Source organism: Apostichopus japonicus, chromosome 14, assembly GCF_037975245.1.
Source record: "Apostichopus japonicus isolate 1M-3 chromosome 14, ASM3797524v1, whole genome shotgun sequence".
Taxonomy (NCBI): domain Eukaryota; kingdom Metazoa; phylum Echinodermata; class Holothuroidea; order Aspidochirotida; family Stichopodidae; genus Apostichopus; species Apostichopus japonicus.
Window position 1 is genome coordinate 3626097 of NC_092574.1, and position 27722 is coordinate 3653818.

The 27722-nt window shown below is 37.4% G+C and overlaps 2 protein-coding genes across 14 annotated transcripts in view; both read left to right on the top strand.

The window, feature by feature from the left end:
* The window catches only part of LOC139979470 (uncharacterized), a 34033-nt gene extending 15869 nt beyond the window's left edge, over window positions 1-18164 (top strand). For 7 of the 13 annotated variants that reach the window (XM_071990293.1, XM_071990300.1, XM_071990288.1 and 4 more), the window contains 5 exons: window positions 7681-7737; window positions 7973-8032; window positions 8467-8523; window positions 11724-11793; window positions 15676-18164. In XM_071990293.1, the coding sequence (XP_071846394.1) occupies window positions 7681-7737; window positions 7973-8032; window positions 8467-8523; window positions 11724-11793; window positions 15676-15800 (369 nt within the window). In that variant the 3' untranslated portion in view covers window positions 15801-18164. Of the gene's footprint in view, window positions 1-2048; window positions 3113-7680; window positions 7738-7972; window positions 8033-8466; window positions 8524-11723; window positions 11794-15675 lie in introns of those variants that run through there. The other 6 variants (XM_071990289.1, XM_071990295.1, XM_071990291.1 and 3 more) reach the window with 4 other exon arrangements.
* A 2344-nt stretch (window positions 18165-20508) lies between these two features.
* Window positions 20509-27722, top strand: part of LOC139979471 (G2/M phase-specific E3 ubiquitin-protein ligase-like) — a 50994-nt gene continuing 43780 nt past the window's right edge. The window contains exons 1-2 of the mRNA XM_071990301.1: window positions 20509-26114; window positions 26454-27458. The gene's annotated coding sequence lies outside the window, so the exon portion shown is untranslated. The remainder of the gene's footprint in view (window positions 26115-26453; window positions 27459-27722) is intronic.

Below are 27722 nucleotides of genomic sequence, written 5' to 3' on the forward strand. Positions count from 1 at the left end.
CAGAATGGCCACTCTGTATGCTATAAGGCACATATATAGAATATATATTTGTCATAAAATTAAGGCAAAAAGAAAACATCAGCAACATTAATATAGTTAGGCTACATAAAAAATATGTGAACATTCTAAAAGCATTAAATTTGGTGTAAAACATAAAACAAATTACTAACTTGGTCCATTGCTGACTATTCCTATATGCTTGGTAATTTGTGGAGCCAAATAGCAAATTAAGAACAGAGTAGAAAACTTTCTAGCAGGTACCTATAAGCCAAACACTGGCTTTTCAAGATTTTTACAGCATATGCAACTCATCAATTTCTGTGAACTCCTCCCAGGGCAAATAGGGAATATCTACTTCACATAAACTCACATACAAACAAAGTTCATATTAATTAAACTCTACATTTACACTTGCAAAGATATTGGCATATCAAGATTAAGGCATATTTTGTAAATATTCATATGACCCAAAACAATAGGGATCATACATTTCCCCAAGCCCCACATGCAGTATATGTCAGATATTATGTTTACAAGCTACAGTATTTCTCAATTATATATCAGAGTTGACACTTTTTGTAAAGTTTGTACATACATGGCAAACATTTCCCGGTGCATTGTACCGTCTGCACTGAAAATGCGCCCGCTACACCACTTGACAAACGTGACCCCATGCTGCTTGCAGACCCTATGAATCATGCTGTTCGCAGCCGGTATTCTACTGTTGTAGGCATCAAGGCGTGGGGCAATTCCATGACAGAAATCTGAAAAGAACAAAAACAAACATATATAGGCTAAGGTGACCATATTTTCCTGACTGGAATCGGGGACATTTATTGCGTGACTGATATGGGGGAGGGGTCTAAGGGGAGGGGGTGTCCCCCTCCCCTTTGGAAAATTTTCAAGTGCCTAAGGTGCTTAGATGTTAAAATGGTGATACTTAGAAGCACTATTTAAATCAATTTTATTTTCAAAAATATAGCTTTTTTTAGATGAAATTCACTTACTTTACGTGGTTCTTTGAGAGCTTGTGAGTTGCTCATGCTCACACTATAAGTGTCGTTGTGTCACTGTAGTTGCCAATTATACGGTCGAAAGAGTGCTAGGCTAGATCGATCTAGCATATTTTAACAGTGTTTCCACTTTACACTGGCCCATCTATTCCGTTCTGCGACTGCTCACTTGACTAAATTTTTTGTTTTATCAATTATATTACTAATAATGTGGGATATTTTCGAAATTCCTGAACATTTTGACGAATCGGGGACATTTTCGGGGACACTTGTTCATCGGGGACAGCACACTGTAATCGGGGACTGTCCCCAAAAATCGGGGACGTCTGGTCACCTTAATATAGGCTACAGATATTTATTATAGAGAAAATCCACGTTTACTCCAAAGAAAAATATTATTAGAGAAAACCAGAGAAATAAGATATGACTCATAACTGACAAATAAGGAGTAGTGTTTTAGGAAATAGGATATAGTATTTTCTAAAACATTACTCCCTATTTGTCAATTATGAATCATATCGTAGTTCTCTGGTTTTGCCTAATAATAATATAATATATATATATATATATGTATATGTATATGTATATGTATATGTATATGTATATGTATATGTATATATATATATATATATATATATATATATGTATAGTATATATAGTATATATATATAGTATATAGTATATAGTATATATATATATATATATATGTACTTGTCCTACTGTTTGTTCTCTTATTGTTGTATAGTATCGTTTTTATATCTTACTGTTTTATCTGCAAGCATGTAATAGTTTCATGTGTTTTATCTAGTTTCCATGGCACCGTACCTATTCTTTATAAACGCTATATCGATGATATCGTGGGAGTTTCAGTTTGTTCGAAAGTTGACCTTGAACAGTTTATTGATTTTGTTAGTAATTTCCATCCTTGCTTAAAATTCACACATACCATTTCCGAGTCTTCGGTGACCTTCCTGGACATGGAACTCTCTATCGAGCATTGCAACATCGTTTCCAATATTCATTTCAAACCAATAGACTCACACAGCTACTTGCTATATTCATCCAGCCATCCCCCTAGTTGCATTAACTCAATTCCTTCATCTCAACTTTTGAGAGCAAAACGAATCTGCTCCAAGGAAGCTGACTTCGACAACGCAGCTTCTATGTTCAATGGTTTCTTCCGATCTCGGGGATACCCTCCCTCAGTTATAACCACCGCCAATCAACGCATTAACCTCATTAGCCGAGAATCGACTCTGGAACCCACCAACGACGTCACTAACACCGACCGCATTCCCCTCACACTTCCTTTCCATCCCTTATTACAACACATTCGCCATACCGTATACAGGAACTTCAAAGCTCTCACACGTGACCCCACCACCAAGGAAGTTTTCACGGAGATGCCTATTACAGCTTACAAGCGACTGAACAACCTGGCGGATCATTTGGTGAGGGCATCGCATCCTCAGCCCATCCCTGTCGACACTCCCGGCACCTACCCTTGTAACCGTAGTAGATGTAATACATGCAAATATGTCACCTCAAATATTGTGCTTCGTATCACTGGCCCTAAAAACTCTTTTATAATTAAACATCACTTTTCTTGTATTTCCACTAATGTAATTTATGTTATCATATGTCAACGTTGTAATTTACTTTACATAGGTGAAACCAAGCGAAGACTGGCAGATTGTATTACCGAACACTTACGCTCCATCAAATCCAAGTTTCCTGGTTACCCTGTTGCCTCTCACTTCAATTCCCCCTCCCCCTGTAAGATCACTGACTTTTCAGTTACGTGTGCTCTGTTCCCCAGAGGCACTGATATCGATCGTCTTAAATCCGAAAATAGACTAATTTTCGGACTTGGCACCTTATCCCCTTATGATTTAAACTCTAAATTTGATTTGTTGTAAGTCCTTTTACCCTGCTACTTTTCGCTTCTTTCATGTGTGTGCATTGGACCATTTTATCTTTCTTCGTTCGCTGTTTACAGTTTTAGTAGTCTTTTTGCTCACCTTGTTAAAGGGTTTATACCCGAAACGTCGTGTTTCTTTTCTTTTCTTTATCATTAGCACTAGCAAACTTTACTATTTTTCCACTATATATATATATATATATATATATATACATATACATATATATATATATACATATACATATACATATATATATATATATATATATATATATATATATATATATATATATATATATATATATATAGTTAATGCGGGCATATGTTTACATTCGTGCATGGTAGCTGGGGCCTATGTGTACCTTGGGCATCTGTTTACCAACTTCTTGGTAAACATAAGTCTGAGGCATTACCAATTCAAATATCGTGCGTTGTGTAAACAAATTTCTCTTCGTATGTAGCCAACATGATGGTATTTATCAGAAATTAACTTAGAATTGTTTGTATGTTCTTGCTATAAAGAGCATTTTCAGTGCAAATCTGAGCCTCACTCAACAGTGTATATAACGTTATTTTCGCATACGGTGTAGGTAGGATATATGTTAACCTCAACTTTCCGCGCAATATACGGGAAAACTAGGATATATATATCAGCGACATCCAGAATTTGTATTAAAGACACATGATTGCTATTCTTGGTGAAATTTGGAATATTCTGGATGTAAAATAACGAAAATTGGCAATTTTAGACCATCGCAGTACGAGACTTGTAACGACATGGCGCCATCAACTGTTTAGACACAGCACAGAGGTATACACTGTTCGTACGTACGCGAAGTAGGCTACGACTGTTGTACACATTCTGTATATCATCCAGCAACGTAAGTATCTCATTTTAGCTGTAATTTTATCGGTGAAAGACTACCGATAAGGTGCTCACTTGAAACCAAGGCTTACGCATTGCCTGAATATCCAATATACTTTATGTGAAACTTGTCGCCACTTATAACAGCAGTATTATTGGATGGAAATTGTGCATATTAGCCGGTTGTATGGCATACTGTACCTTAGGCAAGCCTAAGCTAGGTACTATAGGGTAGGAGGTATCGAGTGTGCCGAGCCGAACAAATACCTATCTCATTCATTAGGCTACTTGTTTATATTTGAAGGTCATGAGTAGGGGGCTTTGGGGCTTCCTTGCTGTTCTAAAGAATTGTAGCCTAAATTTACGTGTTACTACTACTAGTATCATGGTGGGATAATTGATGCACTTAAGCCTATAGGATTTGATCAACGATGTACTGTATATCAAGGAAAAATCCAAATCACTCAACTGTATGTGTTTTTCATATGTGTAGTTCCTCAGAAATGTAATGATCTCTAAATATTTAGGGTTCTGTGCTTATGCACTGTACAGAATTTGAGCAGAATTTGACCTCAAAATGTCTGCCGTGTCAAGTTCTTTCATACCCCTAAATTGACACATTCGTTGATAAGCTAACTGTAGTGTAGTGTAGTGAGGCCTTAGTATACATCAATTGACTTTGTATGCAGTTTGCTATGCTCTGAGCCTCTAAGCTCAGACAGGTCAGGTCCCAGAGATAAGTGGTATCATATTGAGGTAATGTTGGTTATTTTTAGGGTGTAAGATTCCAATTGACCAAGAAACGTGCAAAACTGGGTGGAGGGTGTTAAAAGCTTAAGAAAAACCACAATTTGGTCAGCAAATAGCTGAAATGGATTCAAGCTGATGAAATATGTAATTCTGCTACACTGCAAAATGTTTAGGTGGCCTGCTGTATCGTTGCTAGTAATATTTGAAGGTGTGTCAATTACGAGGGTGCGTCAATCATGAAGCCTTTACTATACTACAGAGTTACTACTGCACGTGTAATGTATTGAATGGTGATACCTAGTACTAGGTACTGCAGTACTGGTAGTCCTACAACTTACAAACTACGTGTAGGCTAATCAATCGCAAATTCAACTAATTCAATGCATCCTCACTAAGAAAGTAAGTATCACATTTATCATGCTGGCAAATCAAAGCAGCTGTCACCACTGCCATTACCACTCAACAATTTGAACAATAAAGTACTACCGTGGTATTGGGCCATTTTCTTTGAATAAAGGACCCAAGGAGTTCTCAATCATCATATTTTTCTGATGAAATGCAATTGGTTTTTGATTTGTTAGTGCAATGTGAATTCATATCAATTCCTTAGCGCTCTTCCTTGTGCAGCGGTGGAAAGTCACAACAGTTACTACCCACACCCCTCGTTGACTTACTGTTAGGCCATGTTTTTCTCCACTGATAACAGTTCTTTCCTCATTTCATTACACTTTGTCTAAAACATCTTTAGAAAGGTGGAATAAATCTCTTCATATCTCTGTTGTTTCCTAGTTTCTATTTATCACGGCACAATCGGACTTTGGGGGTTAAAAATGTAAAAATACGTAACTTTTGAAAACCAAAAGTCACACGTAAAACACACATGGCAACTTGTAGCGTCGTGTGGCTTTTGAAACTCCCATTTTTGAAAGTTCAATTGTGTCACTATAACACTGGCCCTCCTCTTTGTCTAAATTGAATATGCATTACAAATGAGTGACAGATTCTGTACATATAAAAATTATTGTGATTGGTTCAAGTTTTCAATCGGACCTAGGGGTAACAAATGAGAGTCTTCGTTAGAAAATATCGACCTTCTAGCCCAACCTCGAGAGACGCTATTGTAGACGCCCGCGTGGTAGCGCCTAGTATAGGGGACTGTAACTACGCACTGTTTAATCGTTTATGTGTAATTGTATTAAAATTTGTTCTCAAAATTAGTTTAAAAACACATTTATTGGTAGTTTTTTTCACCCAAATTCCCATATACATTGCCAATGCAATAGTTTGCGTCACAGCAATATAAAAAAAACCCGCAACAGAATGGATCAGTCCAATCTTCCTAACCGCGTTGATCCACAGCGCTCACGTATGGGAGCGATGAGTCACACTTAGTCCTTCAAAGAGCTTATATTGCAGTACTTTTTAGTGTCGTTTTGGGGGGTGAAGGAATTGATATGGTGTAATTTCAATTGAACAATGCTTTGATAGGGAAATATTGGAAGGTTTGGCTGTCAATAAATTTGAGCTTAGGCTGGACAATTGTTTAATCAAAATCTTCATGACTTATGGAAGTGGATTGACTTCAATTTAGTCCATATAAGATTGTATATTCAATCAACAGGGAACATAATGAGAATGCTCACGCTTCAACCTACCTTTTGGAGATAAAGCCCACCAGCCTGCTATGCTTGACTAGTCTAGAATTTTTTACTCATTTATGGCCAGACACAATTGTTCAAATAGTGCAGATTAGAGAAGGGTGTCTTTGAACTCAGTCACATCTATGTATAATACTCATAGAGTAACATAACATATCCTAGGCCTATACTGTTACTTTAGTCTTAGAAGAGTTGTGACCATCCATCTTACACCTATTTTGTATTTCAGACCTGTAGATGAAGTTATGTCCAAGATTAAGAAAAACTAGCCATTTGCATGCAGCTATTAACTACTGCAAAGAGAAAACAGATCACACTTCATTGACATCTTGTTGGATAGATGACAAAATAGGTACAGTACATTGTTAAATTTTGTATCTTTTCCAGTTAAACTTAGTACAAAGCATTTTGTCAGAGTTTATATGTAACTTAAAGTGTGCTTGCTGTATTCCAAGTTCCAACATTCAACATGCCAACTCTACAAGAGATAATGCTCAAGCCAAGCTAGACATGATCTGAACCTCTCAGAATCAATCAGTTTAACAACATTTATTTTTTCATCATCTTTGCAAACTGAACTGTACCAGAAGAACACATACTAGTGAAAAACATAAGAAGAATGATGTATATATTTCCAGGCTAATTTGAAGTCAGAGCTTTTTTTTTTAACTTCTACAGTCTACAGCTAGAATGTAATCTCATAAGCTTTTAAAGTGATAGCATGCTTAATATGGGGCCAGTAAGTACAGATCTTTAAGCTACAATTAGTTGATTTGTTGCAGTTTCTGTGATCATGGGAGATGTATACGTCTCACATCTCAATTGCTACACATACCAATTTTCTTGCAAAATTTTAAGATTTTGTGTCATGTTATTATACAGAAAAGGTCTTGATCCGGCTGCAATAGTCTCTTTAAAGCTTTGATATGAGATTGATATAAACTAGTGTTTGCACAAGTAACCCAAGTACCCACCCAACTGATTGCTACCTGGTTCCGAACATACTACCCGGTTCCGACGTAAAATGTAAAGTTATATTTTTGTACAAAATGTATAAGTTTGTTCAGGAAACCTATTGCCGCATTGTGTTTAATGTTTGCCACAATGCCCCCAAAAAATAAATTACAGTTACTGTAGAAATGTTGATACGACTCGAATCCATAGTCACCATAGTCACAAGCTGCTACTGTATTTCATCAGTAAACACGTCTGATTCTTCTAGAATTGATACATGTTATGCCTAATGTTCAGTTGTAACATAAGGACAGGCCTCGGAATATGGCCAATATTTTTGCTCAAAGTACTGATGCACAAGTAAGTGCGAACTTCCCAAGTTAAAAAGCAACATTGGAGTAGTTTTTAGTTGTTATGATTTCTTTATGTTATGTTCTGTCTGGTAATGTTCTACAGTAATTCTAGAGAAGTTACCACAGTACCGTTAGGTACCTGAAACTAAAATGAAATTTCTTCCAGGCAGCGACCAATGACAGTTCCAGCCTGGAAAACATGTCCTTTTGTGGCCTTTTGAAGGTAATCCTTCTGCTTTGTTGATCATCTAAGAAAGTTTCATCAATAGAAATTAAGGCTGTGTAAAACAGAGCAATATAAATCATGCTCATCTAATCATACTGTAGTTCGTTTAACAGCCTTTACTCCCCCCCCCCCCACCCCCTTCTCCTTCATATCTCTACTTACATCAATTCTTTAAAGTGCATTGAATTTCATTTATATTAAAATCAATTGAGCAGTATTTGTTTCTCTTTAGCAGCCAGAGAATGAGGAAGAAGCTACAGACAGTGATGTCAGAGATAACTCTGTAGTACCCGTAAGTTTTTGTTGCACTTGTTTTCCATTCTGTTGTTTCGGACAAATTTGTTTATAAGTCAGGTAAGTTGCAGACATTTATGGATATGATTGCACCTGTGCACTAGCTCTTTTTACCACACAGAAAAGTGATACTCTGATAAGCCCTTCTCTGGAGAGTTAAGACTTTGTATTTCTGTGGAGGTGTGAGTGTGGGGGGGGGGAGGGGGGATAGCATGGGATTGGCTGGTAATCAGTTTGTTCATGGCTGAGTGCCTGAATTTCTTGCTGTCAAAAGTTCTTGCAGTCAAAAGTTGGCTGACTGCTGGTTTAAGTACACTGGTTTGAAACCACAAATCTATTTCATATAAAATACACTTTGTTTAGTGTTGCCCTTTATTTAAAATACTCTTTCATTATACTTCATTCAAATCTACAAAATGAAATTTCTTCCAGGCAGCGACCAATGACAGTTCCAGCCTGGAAAACATGTCCTTTTGTGGCCTTTTGAAGGTAATCCTTCTGCTTTGTTGATCATCTAAGAAAGTTTCATCAATAGAAATTAAGGCTGTGTAAAACAGAGCAATATAAATCATGCTCATCTAATCAATACTGTAGTTTGTTTAACAGCCTTTACTGTACATTAACTTTGACAAAGGCTTGCTTTTATTTTACAGTATTGATTGATTGTTTACTTGGTTGATTAGTTGGTTATGTTTGATTATTTAAATATCTATTTTTATTGCAACCCCATTAAAAGAAAACATTTAATAAAATGGATAAATCTAGGACTATGTCAATGTGTTAAAACTATAAGATATCTCTTTGCAATTGCAATGCAAGAAAGCAAATTGCAAAAGCATGTGTCAATTGAGCAATAGGATCTATGGTACATGACCCTAACCTGCTAGGATCACCTTAAATAAACTTAATGTTGACATTGTAATAATGTGTCAGAACTCATTCATGCTTGCTTCATATGTTATTCCATACAGATAGCAATTATCCCCTACTCATAACTTAAAGTTAAACCAGTCCATGATGAAATGTTGAAAGGAATAATATATCCTAAAGTATTCACTAGAAAGCGGACAAGTCAATACCAAATAAATTGGAAAAAGGCAAAAAGAGTACTGCATAGAATCCAGTATTAAAGCACTATAGTGAGGTTGATCTGTATACATCTTATTGCCATTTATGCATTTGGGATTTTTAGTGGGTAAACTTCATGTTCATTGTGTATCTGTAAATGTTTGTTCATTCATTCAATAACTTTAAGAAATTGTGTATGCCCAGTTAGAATACTCACTCTAAAACCACATTGAGAGTTGCCTCCTCTGTTGATTGCCTAATTTTGTTACTGCAGGCAATACTGCATGTGCAGAGGTTAACATTGACCCCTTTTGACCCTGTTTGTAATGGGGAGAAACATTGGGGCTGTGAAAAATTACTTGGCTTCTGTTTTGCAACAAATGGCAAGGGGATGGGGAATTTCTTGTCCTGTATTGCTCTGTACGTACATTAAGGTCAAAAATAGCAGTGCTAGACATTTCACTATTAATATAGCATACTTAATAATGTTGCCCCACTCCAAAGCATCTCCCCCTTTCTCTTCGATCTCGACCCTACCCCTCCTCTAAACCTGTTAAGCAGACCCAATGCAAGATAACATTGAAAGTTTCCTCCCTTTTAGATTGCCTTATTATGTTATTGATAACTTTCAATTATGAAGAGGTAAACATAGACCCCAATTATCCATATTTGCAATGGGCCACAGGGATTTATTGTGGGCTATCAAATATTCCCCCAGCTGGCTACCATCTGGAAGCTCAGGGTAGATTTCTTGGTGGTCCTGATTTATCCCCCCCCCCCTTATCCTCCCCTCCTTGTTTGGCTAAACTACAGGATATATCCCTACCCTACTATTCTTCTTTTTATTATCTAACCGATTTAATTTCACGGTAGTATTCTTAGATATACTTCCCAATATACCTTTGCCTATATGTAATAATGTTAACCTACTCCCAAATATCTTTGTCACATTTTTCCTTTAATCTCTACCCTCACCCATTCTCCATGCCCTTGTATGCATGAAACAATGTAAAATCAAATTGAGAGGTGCTTCCTTTATTGATTGTCTAATTTTGATAACTGCAATACTCAATGTGTATAGGTTAACATAGACCCTATTTTAAACTGTTTCCAACGGAAGGATCGGAGGGGGGGGGGGTGATCATTGGGGCTCTGAAGTGTACCCCCAGCTGGCTTCCATCTGGAAGCTGAGGGTAGACTTCTTGGTGGTCCTGATTATGTTTTTAAGTCTTCCCTGTGGATGCTTTGCCTCCCCCCCTTGTTTGTCCAAGCTACTGGGCATATTCCTGCCCTGTTCTTTTCTACCTAAGGGATGAACAAATGTCAGCGGTATTGTTTAAAAAACTTCTGTTATACCTTCCATCTGGAAGCTAAGGGATGACTTCTTGGCGGTCCTGATCCCCGTTTGATCCCCTTCCTTTTGATAAGCTACTGGGTATATCCTCTGCCCTCCTTTTTTGTTGCCTGGCTAATAAATTAATTTCAAAGGTGGTATTCCTATATACTTACTAATACCTTTGCCTATATGTACTTAAGTTATCCCAACCCAATATATTTCTCTTGATCACTCTTAATGTATAGAGGTTAAAGATGTATAGGCCCCTAACTAAATGCTATACTTGCTATATGATTTCAAACTGCACTTTTCCTGAAGGCATTACCCTCTAAACTTTTCCCATAATGCTAAATAAGCAAAGAAGATGGCTGGATGTCCCAGTGAGGTAAATTACCTTCAGGGTGGTAATATGAAGAGTATAAAAATTATGACCATATGCAATGGACCATATTTGAAAATTTTGCATATTTGGGGTCAATACAGCATACCTTTAACATAGACCCTTTTTACCCTGTTTGCAATGGGAGAATCATTGGTAGGGGCTGGGCTGTGAAACATTTCCGTTCTGTCTTGAAGCTAAGGATGTTGGGGGGGGGTTTGTTGGAGTTGCCTTGACCTCCATTGCTTTGGCTATCCTGTACTTTGAGGTTAAAGGTAGCAATAGTAGTATTTCATTTATGTACTATTTTAACCCGCGTTAAAGAACCCTCCCACTTTCTGTTCAATTCCTACATTTACCATCATCTACTCCTGGTATGTATTGAACCAATGCCAAATCACATTGAGAGATAACTCCCTTTGTAATTTTGTTACTTTCACACAAAATATTGTATACCTTGAAACTTTTGCTATAACCTGTATAGGTTTAGTATACACCCCATTGAAGGGTAGGGGGAATGGTGATGGCAAATGGGCTGTAAATTTGTATCTCTTGGCTTCCACTTCAGCTGAAGGGATGTACATACCACATAGTATATGTCCCACCTATTTTCTCTTGCTATAAGAATTTGACTCTCCTGTACAAAAAAAAATGCAATGACTCTCTGTAGAGTAAGCAATTACCCTGACATGTCACACAATTGAATAGAAACATGCTGATAACAGCTAATCATATATGGTGTAAAATAGTTTTTGAATAATCTACCATTTGATTTTAAAATGTTGTATATAGGACTTTTGACTTCATATACTATTTTAATTGTACATGATTTCATCTCATTCAGCTAGTTATGTTCAATCTTCCTGATCATCCAAAATTATGATGTGTTGGATATTTGTTTTGCAGAAACACACACAAACTGACTGCAACAACAAGACAGATGGAAAGTATTCAGTCTCTGAATCAGATGAGGATGGTGAGTTTGACTGTTTCTCCACAGGATTGTCCTTAGCCGGCTAACTAAATGTAGTACCTTGTAAATTTCCAGCTAACTGCACTCTGCTTGCTTTTATGTCATCTTTATGTTACTGTACAATAAACCATATATAAAAAAGTGAGGTATATGACTAGAACAGAACAACTGTTGAAGATATAATCTTATAGGTCATACTGCTGTATTGGCCCCAAATATAGCATGCTACCGCCAAAAAAAATTTCCTACAATTATGTAATCCACCTGCCATGGTCGTAAAATGACCTCATTTTAACAGTTAGCCTGCACTGCCTGGCACATATCTTTTCTTGTATCAGAATCTTTGTGTATAGACACTGTCTTGTAAACTACACTGTCGACATATAACGATATATTACTACATAGTGTTTACTACACGAAGAACCTCACCGTGTCAAGCTGTGCAGACTACTTCATAGTGACCATCATCGAGGTAAATGAATCTGGAGAAACTATCACACAGTAAATACGCGCGTACGCGCGTACCATGCATGGAGGGTCATGTGATGTGTTCCAGGGTGGTACTAATATATTACTCTCCCCATTACGCATGATGATTTCACCCAACTAGTACGTAAATGTGTACGCGTGCTTAGAGCAGCAGACGACACCCATTACCTAGCAATAACCGTGCATGTAGCCTAACGTGATAGCTATATTCCTGTCGAGCAGCATTAGGCTCTGTCCCATGGAGAATTCCATGGTTGCACTGAACTAAACATTTCCCCACAGCAACACGTCCAGTTCAACAATCCTTTTCGACAAAAAATCGTTCTTGATAATACAATTCAGACATCGACATTTCCCGCTGCAAGCCCAATGTATCTGTACTTGTTCTGTGCCAGCATGTCTAACGTTAGCATATTAGCACTATTTCGTAGGCCTGAAGTACCAGTACCTTCTTATGCCGTTAGTTCCCATGTCCGAACCGACAAATCTTTCACGAAGTCACTAACACTATTCTCGAACTGCTACACAGAAATATCAGTTTGGTACCACCCTGGAACACATCACATGACCCTCCATGCATGGTACGCGCGCGCCCAATTGACATGAATCCTCCAGATTCATTTACCTCGATGGTGACCATCAGTGAAGGTGGCAGGTTGATAACATAATTACGAAACTTTCCTAGCTATTGCGTGCTATAATTGGTCACAACACAACAGATTTTGCAATGTAGCATTTACACATACTGAAATACAAACTTTTCTTACTTTGGTAATAAACTGGAAACAACAATTAAGGCTATTTAGGGACCATTTTCATCTAAAGGCTAGAGGGTTCAGTTGAAATTCAAGGCCAAAGTCTGAAAACCTCAAGTAGCAGTGGGTACATTGTTTAGATATTAACTCTTTATCTTTAGACATTGATCAATTTATAAAGAAGAATTCCACTCAAAAACTTGCCTGAATTCATCCTTTCATATACAAATTTAGTCAGACTATAATCATGCATTCACATTGAAGCATGTCCGATATGAGGAGAAGAAAGAGCATGGGGAAATTCATCCTCATCACAGTAAGCTGGTCAACCATTAATACTCATTTACATAATGACAAGAAGACACAATCTGTAGGCATACATGACACTTAAAGAGGGGGTGAAATGGACATATTTATGAATCATCATTTTATATACACTCGTAGCTTTCCAATGATACACAATTTGTGTCAAACAAAGCTTGCATCCTCCAGGAATAAACAATCAAAAATTCTCGGGCAATAAAATCTTTCCAAAAAATTGTTGTATGGTCGAGGAACCCAGCTCACTTCCGAGACGCTTTTTTTACATTCTTAAACTTCTGAGTACACACAACATTACACTGTTGCAGTGCTCTATAGTAATTGAGATTAGGTGACTGGCGTTGTGTTATGATTTTAACGTAACAATTGGATGATACAACTTACACAGGCTAGCCTGTTATAGAACGTCTATTAGTTAGGTCTAGACCCATGTTACTACTACTAGTACTATAGGGTTGCACTTGCACTGTAAGTAACACAATTTCTAGAAGATTTGCTACTATGTTAAGTAGCAGGATCATCGACATTCGAGTAAATTTAACTCATATTATGGTCTTAATAATGGTGGTTTTGTTTATGCTCAACCGTCCAATTTCGGTTCAGGATAGTCCAACCATTCTGCTCGGGGACTTCCATCGGCAGCAACGCGTCTCGGCCATCGGGAACATATTACAATTCTTCTGCAAGGGGCTCAATTGATAGGATAAAACACCAATATCTTCATCACCCTCGAAAACTATTTCCTCTTCTTCTTCCTCAAGAAAATAATTGTTGTCAATGCTTTTGAATGTTCTGAGAGGTAAAGGCCCATTTCCTCGGAATCGGAAGATTCGGGAGATGACTTTTTCAGTTGATGAGGAGAGTGTGTTGTAGTTACCTGTACGTAGTAAACTGAATGACGCCGTAACAGTAAATATCGGGCAGTCGGCTTTGGCTGAAATGGTCCCTTTACTGACGTCATATGAACTGCAGGTTTTTTTCACAAGTGTCTGCTCGGGAGTTCTCTAGGGAATACTTCGACAGCGAATTTCTGGCTTTGGCAGCTGCATTTACGGGAAGTAGTGAATGCATGGTGTTGAAGTAATGTAGATAAATATTTCTAAGACATGAAAATCCACCATTTCATCCCCTCTTTAACTTCCAAGTTATGTCTCATACAAGAGTTGAATTTGATTAAACTCATGTGTTTTTGCACCATATTGACTGAAAAAAGCTTGCTTTGCTTTTGGAAATGTCAAGAAGTAAAACCATAGTCAACCAGGAAGCTCATAGCCCAGAGTTTTTATGTCTATGTTACTTCAGATTTAAGGCAATGAAGACTCGCCCCAAACCGCGTGCGGCCATCTGCAAAACTTAACTTTCTGTTGCTTGCAAGTGAAGTTTTGTTCGTGTCGCTTCAAAATGCCGACAGTAATGAAACGTGATACTGTGTTATCTTTAGCTGGACCTGAGATGTCCATTGCTGTATCGTGTATACACTGTGCCATGGGTATTGACCGCAGCTGTATGTACTGACTGTACACTAGTGTCTTATTACCGACAGTAGCAAGCTGTGTGTGTATTTTCTGGCATCGATGGTGGTGTCTAACACTTCTGTTACACCTCATTCGAAACTAGGTCAGATTAACGGCATTAGATGTTCTTTTTGCGCGAGTCTTCACACCCTTTAATTGCCGTCATAGTTTGTTTTCTGTCAGCCAGAATGAAAGTTTGAAACAGCTAAGTGTAGTAAAACAGAAATGAAGTATTTTGTTTTTCCTTTAAAATGTAGAAGCCTGTATTATTCATTCTCTTCATCGTTATGTACCGTTGCTACACAACATTGCTAATCTGTCACTCACATGTAATATTGGTTTATTGCAATGTGAAATCAAGTGGTGAAACACACAGAATGGACAAGAGTGGACTAACTACACTGTAAGACAAGACTGGACTAACTACACTGTAAAACTCCTTGTCCCTTAAATCATTCTGAACCACAATATGGCTATGTTGATGAATAATCCAACCAGAGTTCATAAGTCATTTAGGCTGTTATCATATATATATTATATACCACAAGAAAATTTACACCAGAACCTGATGAAAGAAGCATGGAACTGGGAACACTTTGTGAAAGTTGTGAAAGTGTCTTCATCTGATTTGATTGAAATCTATATTTCTTTTTAATTAAAGAAGACATCAATGTTGATATCAGTAATGATTGGCTCTGTGTACAGTGAATGTAATTGGGCAGTTTGTGGTGACCGTGGGTGTTACCAATGCATTTGCAACCATGGTTTAAGTGCAATTTGTCATTTCTTTTACTTCTTATTTACAGCTCATAAACCGCTTCAGCAAAGGCAAGGATGTCCACAGAGATTGTCACAGTGCCCATTTTGTTCAAAGACCTTGGCTGGATCTCAGCTTTCTCGACAAAAAGAAATCAAGAACCATTTCAATTAAGAATTTTGACAAAAGGTGACCATATTTGACTATATAGCATATTTGGGGCCAATAGAGCATACCTTTGATACACTGTTCATTTCTATCACTTTACCTCCATTGATTCATTAATGTGAAATTTAATTTCTTATCAGTACAACTTTCATGTTTAATAAAAGCAAAATTGACAGTCTACTGTAAATGTGATGCCCATTTGGATGAATCTTAAATAATAGTTAAAGTAAATTTCACATGGCTTTACTCAGCTTAGTTTTTCATCAATATATCATCATGATACATTGTTGTTACACGATGCACATTACAAACATTGTACCATGGGTGATTCATTAAAATGTGTATATCTGATCATCAGCACAATCTTCCTTCTTGCAGAGCATAAATCCTTTCTACTTTAGCTGTTCTCTTTTTGTTATGTGACTGTTCATTGCCAATTTTCTAAATTATTTATCAAAGTTTACTTATTTTTCAACACACAATATTCACACAACACATTTTTCTTAGAGAGTTTTGTTTATTTTCCCTTCTTAATAGTGGAATCAATGTGCCACATTGGAATAAGAAAAGAGACTTTAAAAAAAAATAAAAAAGAAAAAAAGGTTTAGCAAGTTCAACACCAATTGACTGTTATTAGTCACAACAAGTTCAACAAGATACTTACAAGTTTATACAATAGAAAGCAGTAGTGGCTCCTGCTGTATTTATCATTTAAGTCACAACAGGTTGAAACAAGTTTCATTGGAATTTGCTGTATTAACAGGGAGAAACCAAATCTGTCAATTCGATAAAACCAATAATAATTGATACCCTATTGTATGACACTTAGTTTGGCTCTTGTTTGTTAATCATAAGTGTCTGCATGTGTTATGTTGAGACTCTTGTCACTGAAGATAATTATCACCAGTATAACTGTCTTCATTCTATAAATTGAATTATTATATTATATTATATTGAATTGTATTGAATTATTGTAATGAAATGACCTAATCTTAATCTTCATTTTTCATTGGATCATTTTGATCTCTGGAGTTGTTTTTGCATTGTTGACTTCAATTATTCAACAAGGATTTTCCTAAAAATATATGACATTTGCATTCAGTGTTGTAGCCATAATTGACATAATTTTGCATGAAAAAATCACCTAATATACTGTCACACATTGAAATTAATTATCTAATGCATTCTGTGTTGTATCTTTGACCTCCTATGCATAAAATAACCAAGCATATAGTGTCAAGCATTGGAATTCTTCATTTCATTCATTTTGTGCTGTAGCCACCATGTACTTCACTTAATGTTAAAGAAATAGCATACTGGTGCATTCTTCATTTCATGCATATGTATTGCAGCTATCTTTGATCACCTTCGCATGAAAAGAAATCACCAAACCTACTGTGAAAGTCAGTATTGAGAATGACTTTATAAAATATGATATAGATAGTCCCACCATTCAGATGTAATTTTTTTATTTAAATGCACACTGAAAGTGCCTTTATACTTGGTATGTTAAGGATCATGTATGCACTTTTAACAGTAGAGTTAACAATTGAAATGGAAATAACTGGCTGAAAAATTACGCTTTAAGCATTGTTGTCTAATCATTCCAAGTAGCTGGAGTACTACTCAGTCTAGCACACATACCCCACTAGGACTTCTATGGCCTGCACTGACAATCCCATGTTCAAAGACATTCACAATTTATGAAGGACAAAAGGCATTGTAGTCGAGCCTAAGTGGTCTTGTGGAGCCAGATTCGCTGATAAAACATTTTACCCTTAGGTTTGCAGGTTAAAGAAAGCAGCATGAAAGCTTGAAAGTAAAAGATAAAATAAAAAAAAATTATATAAAAGACAGAAGGAAACAACTTAGGCTCATATTCTGCTATTTTGTAGTACCGGTACTATAAGATTTCAAGGCCAGAATTCTGCCTAAATTAAGCATTTCATAGTGATGGAATCCTCTGTTTCAGGTATTGTTTAAAGTGAACTGTCACAAATTGGTATTGTCCTATATGCATAATAGACCCATTCATTAATGGTTCATCCACCTGTCCTACTTTTGAATATATTTGTTAACTCACAATTGAAATATTATGTAACATCTTGCCAGTCCAAGTGCTTTGCATAAGTTTAATCCTCTTGGGATTACATAACACAAGTAAAACCCTTTGTGTAGGTTAATAAATGTGACAATTAAAAAAGCATGAAGTATGTCTTCATTTGTGTTTGTGCTTTTGTAATCTTTTGTAGATTATTTAGGCAACCAGATGGAACAAGATGGAAAATGTAGTAATTCACTTTGCAGTACATTTCCCCATCCTTGTCTTTTTTCTACATTTAGACTGGAGAGGAATGTGTTTCTTCAAAGTTTCAAACACTCATTTGGAACAAATAATTTCAGCTTCATTGTTTGTTTTCCATGATTGAACCCTATACTATAGGAGAGGGGTGTTAAAACTGTCCAATATACCTTGGCTATGTACCTAATGAGGTGTTATGTATCATCCTCCCTTTTCAGTGGCTGACCTGTCCATTCAGGTCAAGGTAGTAGCAGTCCTGGATATTTCACTTATACCATTTGTAAACTAAATGAACCTACTCCAAAACATCTTCCTCTTTCTCTTAATCGCTGCCCTTACACATCCTTCACCCCTGGTATGCAGTGAATCAATGTATCTGTCTTGCAAAAAGGGGGAGGTACAAAGCCTGCCCACTCATTAACAGTGTTCGATATTTCATTTACTTATGTTACCCAACTCCAAGACACCATCCCCTGTTTCTTCAATCTGCACCCTTACCCATTCTCCATCTCGTGCTATGCAGACCCAATGCAAACTCAAATTGAGAGCTACCTCCCGTATTAATTGCATAGTTTTGTTACTGTAATTCACAACTGAAATAGACCCTGAAAATTTTGATGCAATATCTGATGACAATAAATATACTGGTTAACATACACCCCACTTTTTGGACAGTGAAGCCTTTCCTGTTGTTTTAATGCAACTAGGCGTAGGGGGTTTTGGCCCTACTTTTTTTCTATGACCTGTACATTGTCGTAAAAGTAAGTATTCCTAAAGCATTAACTAACAAGTTTGCCTATATATAATGTTTCACCACTCAAAATCATTTTCCACTTTGTGTCCACCCCCACCCCTACATCCCCGGCATGCACTGAAGCAATCCAAAATGACATTGGGAGCTGCCTCCTTTATTGATTGCATAATTTTGTTTCTTTCACACCAGATATAGACCTTCAAAACGTAAGTGCTAAATCTGATAACACTAAATATATGTGGAGATTAATATACACCCCTTTTTTGGTGGGGGGGGGGGGCTGTGAATCATTTCCATTTGTCTTTTATGCAACTGAGGGGAAGTGGGTGTCCTGCTTTTCCTTTCGTCTAAGGGTTACCTGCACAAAGTTAGTATTCCAGGATAATTTAACACATAACTTTGCCTATATATATGATTTTACACCACTCCAAAACATTTTATCCTTTGTGTCCAGGGCCCACCCTTACCCATCCTCTCCCCCTAGCATGCAGTGAACCAAAGCAAAAACACATTGGGGCTTCTTCCCTAGATAATTGCATAATTTTGTTTCCTTCACACCAGATAAAGACCAGCCTACAACATTAATGCCATAACTGCAAATGCTAAATGTATGTAGATGTTAACATACACCCCAGTTTTGGGGGCTGTGAATTATTGTTCTTTATTTTTTTCATGCTGTTAATGGGAGGGGGGTGCTGTCCTTCCTTTTGTTTATTTGTAACCTGACATTACATCAAAGTTAGTATTGTAGGATATCTCACTAGAATAACTTTGCCTATATATAATGTTACACAACTTTGATACATTTTCTCCCTTGTGTCCAGCCCCACCCTAACCTCCCCTCCTCCAACCATTGCGTGCAGTGAAGCAATGCAAAATACTATTGGGAGCTGCCTCCCTTATCTATTGCATTTCTTTCCTTTACACCAGATATATACCTTTAAAACATTAATGCCATATCTGTTAACACTATATATATACATATATATCTGTAGAGGTTAACATACACCCCATTTGTAAGGACAGTGAATAATTTCCCTTTGTTTTGCATGCAGTTAATGTGACATGGTGTCCTACCCTACCTATTGTCTATGGGTAACCTGTACATTGCATCAAAGTTAGTATTCCAGGAAATTTCACTACAATAGCTTTGCCTATACTGTACTGTTTTAACACTCCACTTGCCCCTTTGTGTCCAGGGCCCACCCTTACCCATCCTCTCCCCCTAGCATGCAGTGAACCAAAGCAAAAACACATTGGGGCTTCTTCCCTAGATAATTGCATAATTTTGTTTCCTTCACACCAGATAAAGACCAGCCTACAACATTAATGCCATAACTGCAAATGCTAAATGTATGTAGATGTTAACATACACCCCAGTTTTGGGGGCTGTGAATTATTGTTCTTTATTTTTTTCATGCTGTTAATGGGAGGGGGGTGCTGTCCTTCCTTTTGTTTATTTGTAACCTGACATTACATCAAAGTTAGTATTGTAGGATATCTCACTAGAATAACTTTGCCTATATATAATGTTACACAACTTTGATACATTTTCTCCCTTGTGTCCAGCCCCACCCTAACCTCCCCTCCTCCAACCATTGCGTGCAGTGAAGCAATGCAAAATACTATTGGGAGCTGCCTCCCTTATTGCATTTCTTTCCTTTACACCAGATATATACCTTTAAAACATTAATGCCATATCTGTTAACACTATATATATACATATATATCTGTAGAGGTTAACATACACCCCATTTGTAAGGACAGTGAATAATTTCCCTTTGTTTTGCATGCAGTTAATGTGACATGGTGTCCTACCCTACCTATTGTCTATGGGTAACCTGTACATTGCATCAAAGTTAGTATTCCAGGAAATTTCACTACAATAGCTTTGCCTATACTGTACTGTTTTAACACTCCACTTGCCCCTTTGTGTCCAGTCACCACCCTTACTCCCAACCCCCCCCACCCGCCCCAACCACCACTGCCATGTAGAAGCACATTGGGAGCTGCCACCTATATCGATTGCATAATTATGTTTTTTTACACCAGATTTAAACCTTACAAACATAAGTGCGATATCTGATAGCACTATATATATATAGAGGTTAACATACACCCCATTTTTGTTGGGGGGGGGGGGGGGGTAGGAGCTGTGAATCATTTCATATATATATATTTATATACTGTATATATATATATGTATCGTGATACATGGCGGAGGTTAATCACTGAGCATGTCGGATACACGAGACTCAACTTACTACTAGGCCTACTACTGTAGGCTACTGTGCGTATATCGCGCGATATGTATAGACCTTGTCCTTATACTTTTAGAGTATGTACGGACGACGTTACTTCTATGCTCTAAGAAAATTCCGGAACTTTTGTCGATCAATATTGAGGCCTACAATGCCTTCTAAATATAGAGACTATTTCAGGACAAGCAACCCGTTTAAATGTGTGCCACGAACCACACGGTGGGGACTAAGCTCATCTCAGTTAGACGATTTAGACAATGGTGATGAGATGCCTTACGTTAGGCCCAATATTAGTGACACTACTCATGTTAGTGTTGCCGTTAGCCCAGCTAGTACTAGTTCTACGACTAGTCTGAATACTACTAACGTTGGTACCACTCAACTCCCAACAGAAGGAAGCAATGGAGGAAATGGAGCTGAAAGGTTGTTAAAATGACTTTTTTTACTTCAGTTATGATGGAACTGGATGTTTTTCCCACCATGAACAAAAAGGTATACAGCCTGTGGTATTGGTAAGGCTATAGGCTGCCTACAGAAAACCTAGTACTTTTTATTAGTAGGGTAATATTTTGAATAGGCCTAGGCTACAGTATATCTTATTTGTATTACTATTACTGTCTTGGTCCATACCTAGGCTTAGCCCTGTAGCCTAGTCCACCAAAATTACATGTGCAAGGTATACAATTAAGCTTCTTTAAAGTTAGGAGCATGGAACTGCCCTTAAAATGCATAGCTGGAGGCGGGAAAAAAAAATTTGGGGGCTAGATCATACTAGTCTAAAGTATTTTAGTAGTAAATAGTACACAAACAATACCGTGGTTCCCGTTTAGTCCAAAGAGACATTATTTGATGTCAAAGTTACAGTAGCAGATTCGAACTGACCAGAAACGTGGTGCAAAATGCACATGAACGTACAGGTCACTCTGTGACGTCATTGTGCGGAGTGTACCACAATCACAATGGACTTTCCACGTATTTCTCGTAAGACAGTGAACCTTTTCTTAACTTCACTCTCCGCAAGAGTTACCTGAATACTTAGATTGAAGGGCTCGTGTTCAGTGCTCAGAAGGAAGAACAGTTACACTTAAGTTGCCATTCTATTATTTTTTTCTTGGGGGGGAGGGGGGAGTAGGGGTGGAAAACAAGTTGTTTGGCAAAGAACAATCTAAAGACTTCTTTGCTGTGAGTCACGATGTAAAGCAGAAGTTTTGTTTATGCAGTAGCAGGTATATAGCGCTTGTGTGTAACGTGGAAAAAATGCCAATTTCTCTGACGAAGGATGATGTATCCAACAATAAATTAACACATATTAATGTTGACGTTGCACCACCCAACCAAAGATATTTTATTTCTGTGTATGATTTTGGTTGCTGTTTGTGTGTGCATGGATTTAGTTACATTGCTGAGGTTCCCAATCTGATTGAAAGTGATTGAAACAGAGGGCCCTGTTTAAGTTACGTATAACATAATCTTTTTATTTGAAAGCTGATTCTGATCAGTATTGTTTGGAGAAAGAAAGAAATTAACACAACAGGAACACTGTAGATATATAAATGACTATATGAATAAAATTGTGAATTCAGTACAATGCAGAAAAATGTTATTCTTGTTGACAATTGATTTTCAAACTCTATTGATAGTTATTTAATTTTTACATATACTAATTGTGTTCATTGAATGGTTCACACCAGTCGAAGAGATGCATAATATAAGTACTGTAACATGAGTACAGTAAATGGTATGGTAGTCACAGGTTTTTTGCTTGCATGGAGACCCAATATTTACCAGCTCTGACAACTTTCTCAAAATACCACTGGCTATGTAAAACGATATCTATGGGTATACTAGACTTTTGCTTACATGTACCACCTTTCATATGTTTGCCTATCATAATATTGGCAAAATTTTGAATGTAATTAACCCCAATGAGTTAGAAGAGTCAGTCATTTTAGGCTCAAGTGAATGAGCTGTTTGTGGTTTTTGTTTTTTACTGTGTAAAGACACCAATCGTTTATATTCTATTTATAAGCTGCAATATGTTTGTACACAAAATCCATAAGGTTAGGTCATGTTATGACCTTTTTGTTGTGAAACAATAATTTCAACAAGCATTCCTATATGTAAGGAATTTCATAGTAATCTGAATGTTATTCTTCATTGTACAGTAGGTTAAATCAATTTGAAAAGTATTTGTTGTAACTTGCTGTGGTAAGCCTCTCATCTTTCTTTCTGCCTTAATGGCTGTCGTTCACTTTTGACTCAAGAGGGCATTGCGTATCTCTTTGGAAATTTGTCAAACCTTTACCGCTTTATTCTACGGTGCAAGAGTTACCTGAATAATTAGATTGAAGGGCTCGTGTTCAGTGCTCAGAAGGAAGAACAATTACACTTAGGTTGCCGTTCTATTTTTTTTTCTTGGGGGGGGGGGGTAGGGGTGGATGACAGAAGTTGTTTTGCAAAGAACAATCCAAAGACTTTTTTGCTGTTAGTCACGATGTAAAGTACTGCCAAATATAGTTTTTTTTTTGTCTACAGTACTCAAGGAAGTCGTACTGTGCATGTTACACTTAGCTTAGGCTAAGTCTACCAGAACAGGAAAAACATCAGCTTTGGTGAACATTCAAATTTGTACATTTTCTTGAAATGTACTGCAACTAATTTTATCTTTTTTAATTGGTTTGTGTGTATATATAGGCCTCAACCATACTATTTAGTCTCAAAGTGCAAGCAATTGTGATCTAGGGATGTTATACTTGACTTCAAAGAACGTAAAGGTCATAGCTTGGCTTGTGCTTTTAACACAGGTTTGTCTTGGGGGACATAAGTTTTTATCTGCGGAATGCAAACTTTTTCGGGCAGATGCGTCCCTGGAACGCGCGTTTTGAATTCCTAGTAACTAAAAACACTGGCTGACATTTTTCCAATTGACTGTTTACATTTGGCCACCCAAAAAACATTTGGTGTCCATTAAAAGGGTTGTGACCCCAATTTGACTACCAGGGGTGTAACATAGAGTATTATACAACACCTACTTATATTCCGGCCATTTGATTGGTCAGATGCTCGTCGATTGCATGCAAAATCCGCTCTATTGCACGCTATGATGATAGAACCATGCGTTATACTTTTTTGATAGCACTTTTTTCAATGGTAAGAGAGCAGAGAAACCTGTCTGTTCAAAACAATCTGTTGCATGAGTGCATTTTACATCCAATTATATCCAAATTTGAAGGTGTTGTATAAAACAAATATTGAATGGTTTCCATTCGTGCAATAGTGCAAATATTTCATTCGTTGAAAGATGTAATTTGTTGCATTCAACTCGGCTGCGCCTCGTTGAATGGAACATTCCATCTTTCAACTCATGAAATATTTGCACTATTGCACGAATGGAAACCATTCATTACTTGTATACTAGTCCACTTTACTTTCACCAACTTATTGTAGTAATGCATTAGTGAACATTAGTGAATGTATAAGTGGTAAAATAATTATTTTGAGAGTGCAGGCAATACCAAATATAAACTTCAAAAAGTCATACCGCATCATCCTGTATTTTTTATAAAGTTTTAAATTTCTGTCATCACAGTATGTAAAGTTGGAATCAAGGCACAGTATGAAGCATGTACAGTAGCTAAATACACAATGGCATTTCCTTATAACTCATGGGAGATTACCAAATCAATTAAAGATCCAGGAAATGGCCCATTCAGACACAAAGGCATACATACAATGTGTGATAGCATATGGCTGACTTGAATATCAGAGCATTTTGAGCAGTATCATGATGATCTGTAACCAATGGGGTTGACCGGCCTATCTAGGTGCCATGCCTGCCAACAAGGATACATCCAAATACAAGTAAAATGCTAACAACTAGTACTATTTTATGGCAAGCCATGTGGGACAAACACGGCACAATATATCCGCATATTAATATGCATACGCGCATTAATTCGAATACATATTTGTATTAATTCCAATACATATGAGGATTAATTAATACATTAATTCAAATATATACATGCATTAAATCAAACATATCTGTGCATTCCTTCGAATACATATGGGATTAAATCAAATATATGCACAGATTAATACGCATATATACGCATATCTGTGTACACACATCCGCGATAGATGTTTCAGTGGCGGGTTTAAAACACGAGACTGCACATGTACAACTGGAAGGATCACACGTTTGATAAGATGGATGAGCTACCAGCAATTTTACGTGCCCAGAATAATATTAATATAGCGTTTGATGATATTGGACTCAATCGAAGCAGCTTTGTGTCGTCATTCGCTCAACGGTAGGCAATGGTCATTTTCAATTACTCCAACCTTTTGCCTTAGTTTTGTTTATGATTAGTGAAAGCAGGTGTAAATTTGTAGGCCTATAGTCTAGCTCCATAGCCACTTCAGTACTAGGCCTTACTACTACTGTACTATAGTTATTAACGTTGGGGCCTAGCCGTGGAAGTATTAATAATTCCATGGCTTAGTTAATCATGTAGCCTACTGCTAGGGTTATAGTAGACTTAACCCCCCTCCCTGAGAAGGCTATTAAAGCCTCAAGTAAACATGCAGAAAATTAGAATATCAGTCTTGATAGAGGAGAATACAAACTGATTAAGAACTTAAGAAAGTGAAAAGGATCTTTTGCGGTGAATTAGTAGTATAGAATCAATACAAGGTACTAATTTAGAATCCGTACCATCCGACAGGCTAAAAGATGGTGCTCTTTTTGATGGGGTGAGCGTTTTTAAATGGGGCTTGGATATTTTGGGGGACAAAGTGTTTGTCAGTTTTAATGAAAATAGTACAGTAGCTTCAGCTGACTGTGCTTGAATCCCTTCATTGTACCCATTTCACATCCCCCACACCTTCAACCTTAATTCTCTCTGTATTCCTCACTAGTTTGCTCGGATGAGACCTACACATCTATGAAGAAAAGAGAAGAGAGGAGAGAACATGATTAATAACATGAGAAACACATAACAGTAATTGAACCTGGGATGCATGGATAAGAATTAATAATAGTTTGATAGTTACTTCTGTTAATCCATATCCCGCTTACTATCTCTCTCCCACATTCATGTAATCACTCCCTATCTCCATCTCCCATTCTTCTATCCCTACTTCCTACCCCTAATTCCTAACCCCTAAACATGTTTCCTACTTCCTTACCATACTTCCTAACCCCTAACCCTATTCCCTACTTCCTAACCCTGTTCCCTACTTCCTAACGGTAATTCCTAACCCCTAACCCTATTCTTTGCCTCCTATAGACCTTCCTAACCTCTATTTAATTATGTTAATATCTCTCTTCACGTACATAGATGGAGATGTCGTTCCAGTAAACCAATGGTGCACCAATGCACCATGTCCATAAGAAAAAACTCCTCGTTCGAGAAGGCTAACCTCACTATTTAAGAGCTCCAATTCACGTAATGGTGGAGTCGCAAAGTACCCCAGGATTTCCTTGAGCAAGAGCTGGGGTTTTCTTCTGCAACATGTGTGGACTGGTCTTATTTTGCCAGAAAGGTCTGCGAAGCCGTAGCAATGAGCACCAGTTCACAGATAGGTGGAAGCGGCATACATGTAGAGATCGATGAAAGCAAGTTTGGAAATGGAAGTATAATAGGGGAAGAATCCAAGACGGACAGTGGGTTTTTGGAGGCCGAGAGGTGGAAGAAGGGCAAAATGTTATGGTGCCAGTTGAGAAAAGGGATGAGACCACCCTTCTTACACTCAGGCCGAGAGGTGGAAGAAGGGCAAAATGTTATGGTGCCAGTTGAGAAAAGGGATGAGACCACCCTTCTTACACTCATAAAAAAATGGATAAGGCCAGGTTCAATCATCCACAGCAACTGCTGGAAGGCCTATGATTGCCTCAGTAAAGAGGGCTATACTCATCTGAAGGTCAATCATTCTGTTGAATTTGTCAACGCAGAAACAGGAGCCTGTACGAACCATATTGAGAATGAATGGCTGCACGCTAAAAAAAGTTGACCAGCATATGGAACAAAACATTCACATATGAATGGCTACTTGGCAGAACATTTGTGGCATTCTAAAGTAAAGCATGAAGGTCAGGACCATTTCATTCAGTTCCTGTATTCCGTTTCCGAGTCTTCAGTTTACAGTAGCACATTTAATTCATTTGGCTCATATATATCATTTGGAACTCTACCCCTTAATTCATTCAAGCGAATCATTCACGCGGCGCACCTATTCACTGACTGTAATTCTATTGATTTGGGAGGCTGCTATTGACAGAAACCAAGCTGATGCGAACGAACACGTTCAGCCGGATTATACAGTTGTTATTCTGCCGATTCGAAGTAAGCTTTCCTATTAATATGGTACGGATTCTAAAGTCAGGCCCAATACAATTAGTACTAGTAGTAGTATAGTAATGGCTTCATAATTGACGCACCTTCATAATTGAAGCACCTTCAAATATTTCTAGCGATGATACAGCAGGCAAACTAAACTTTTTGCAGTCAAGCAGAAATACATTTTAATGAGTTTAAATCCATTTCAGCTATTTGTTGGCCAAATTGTGTTTTTTTAAAGCTTTTAACACCCTCTCCCCAGTTTTGCAC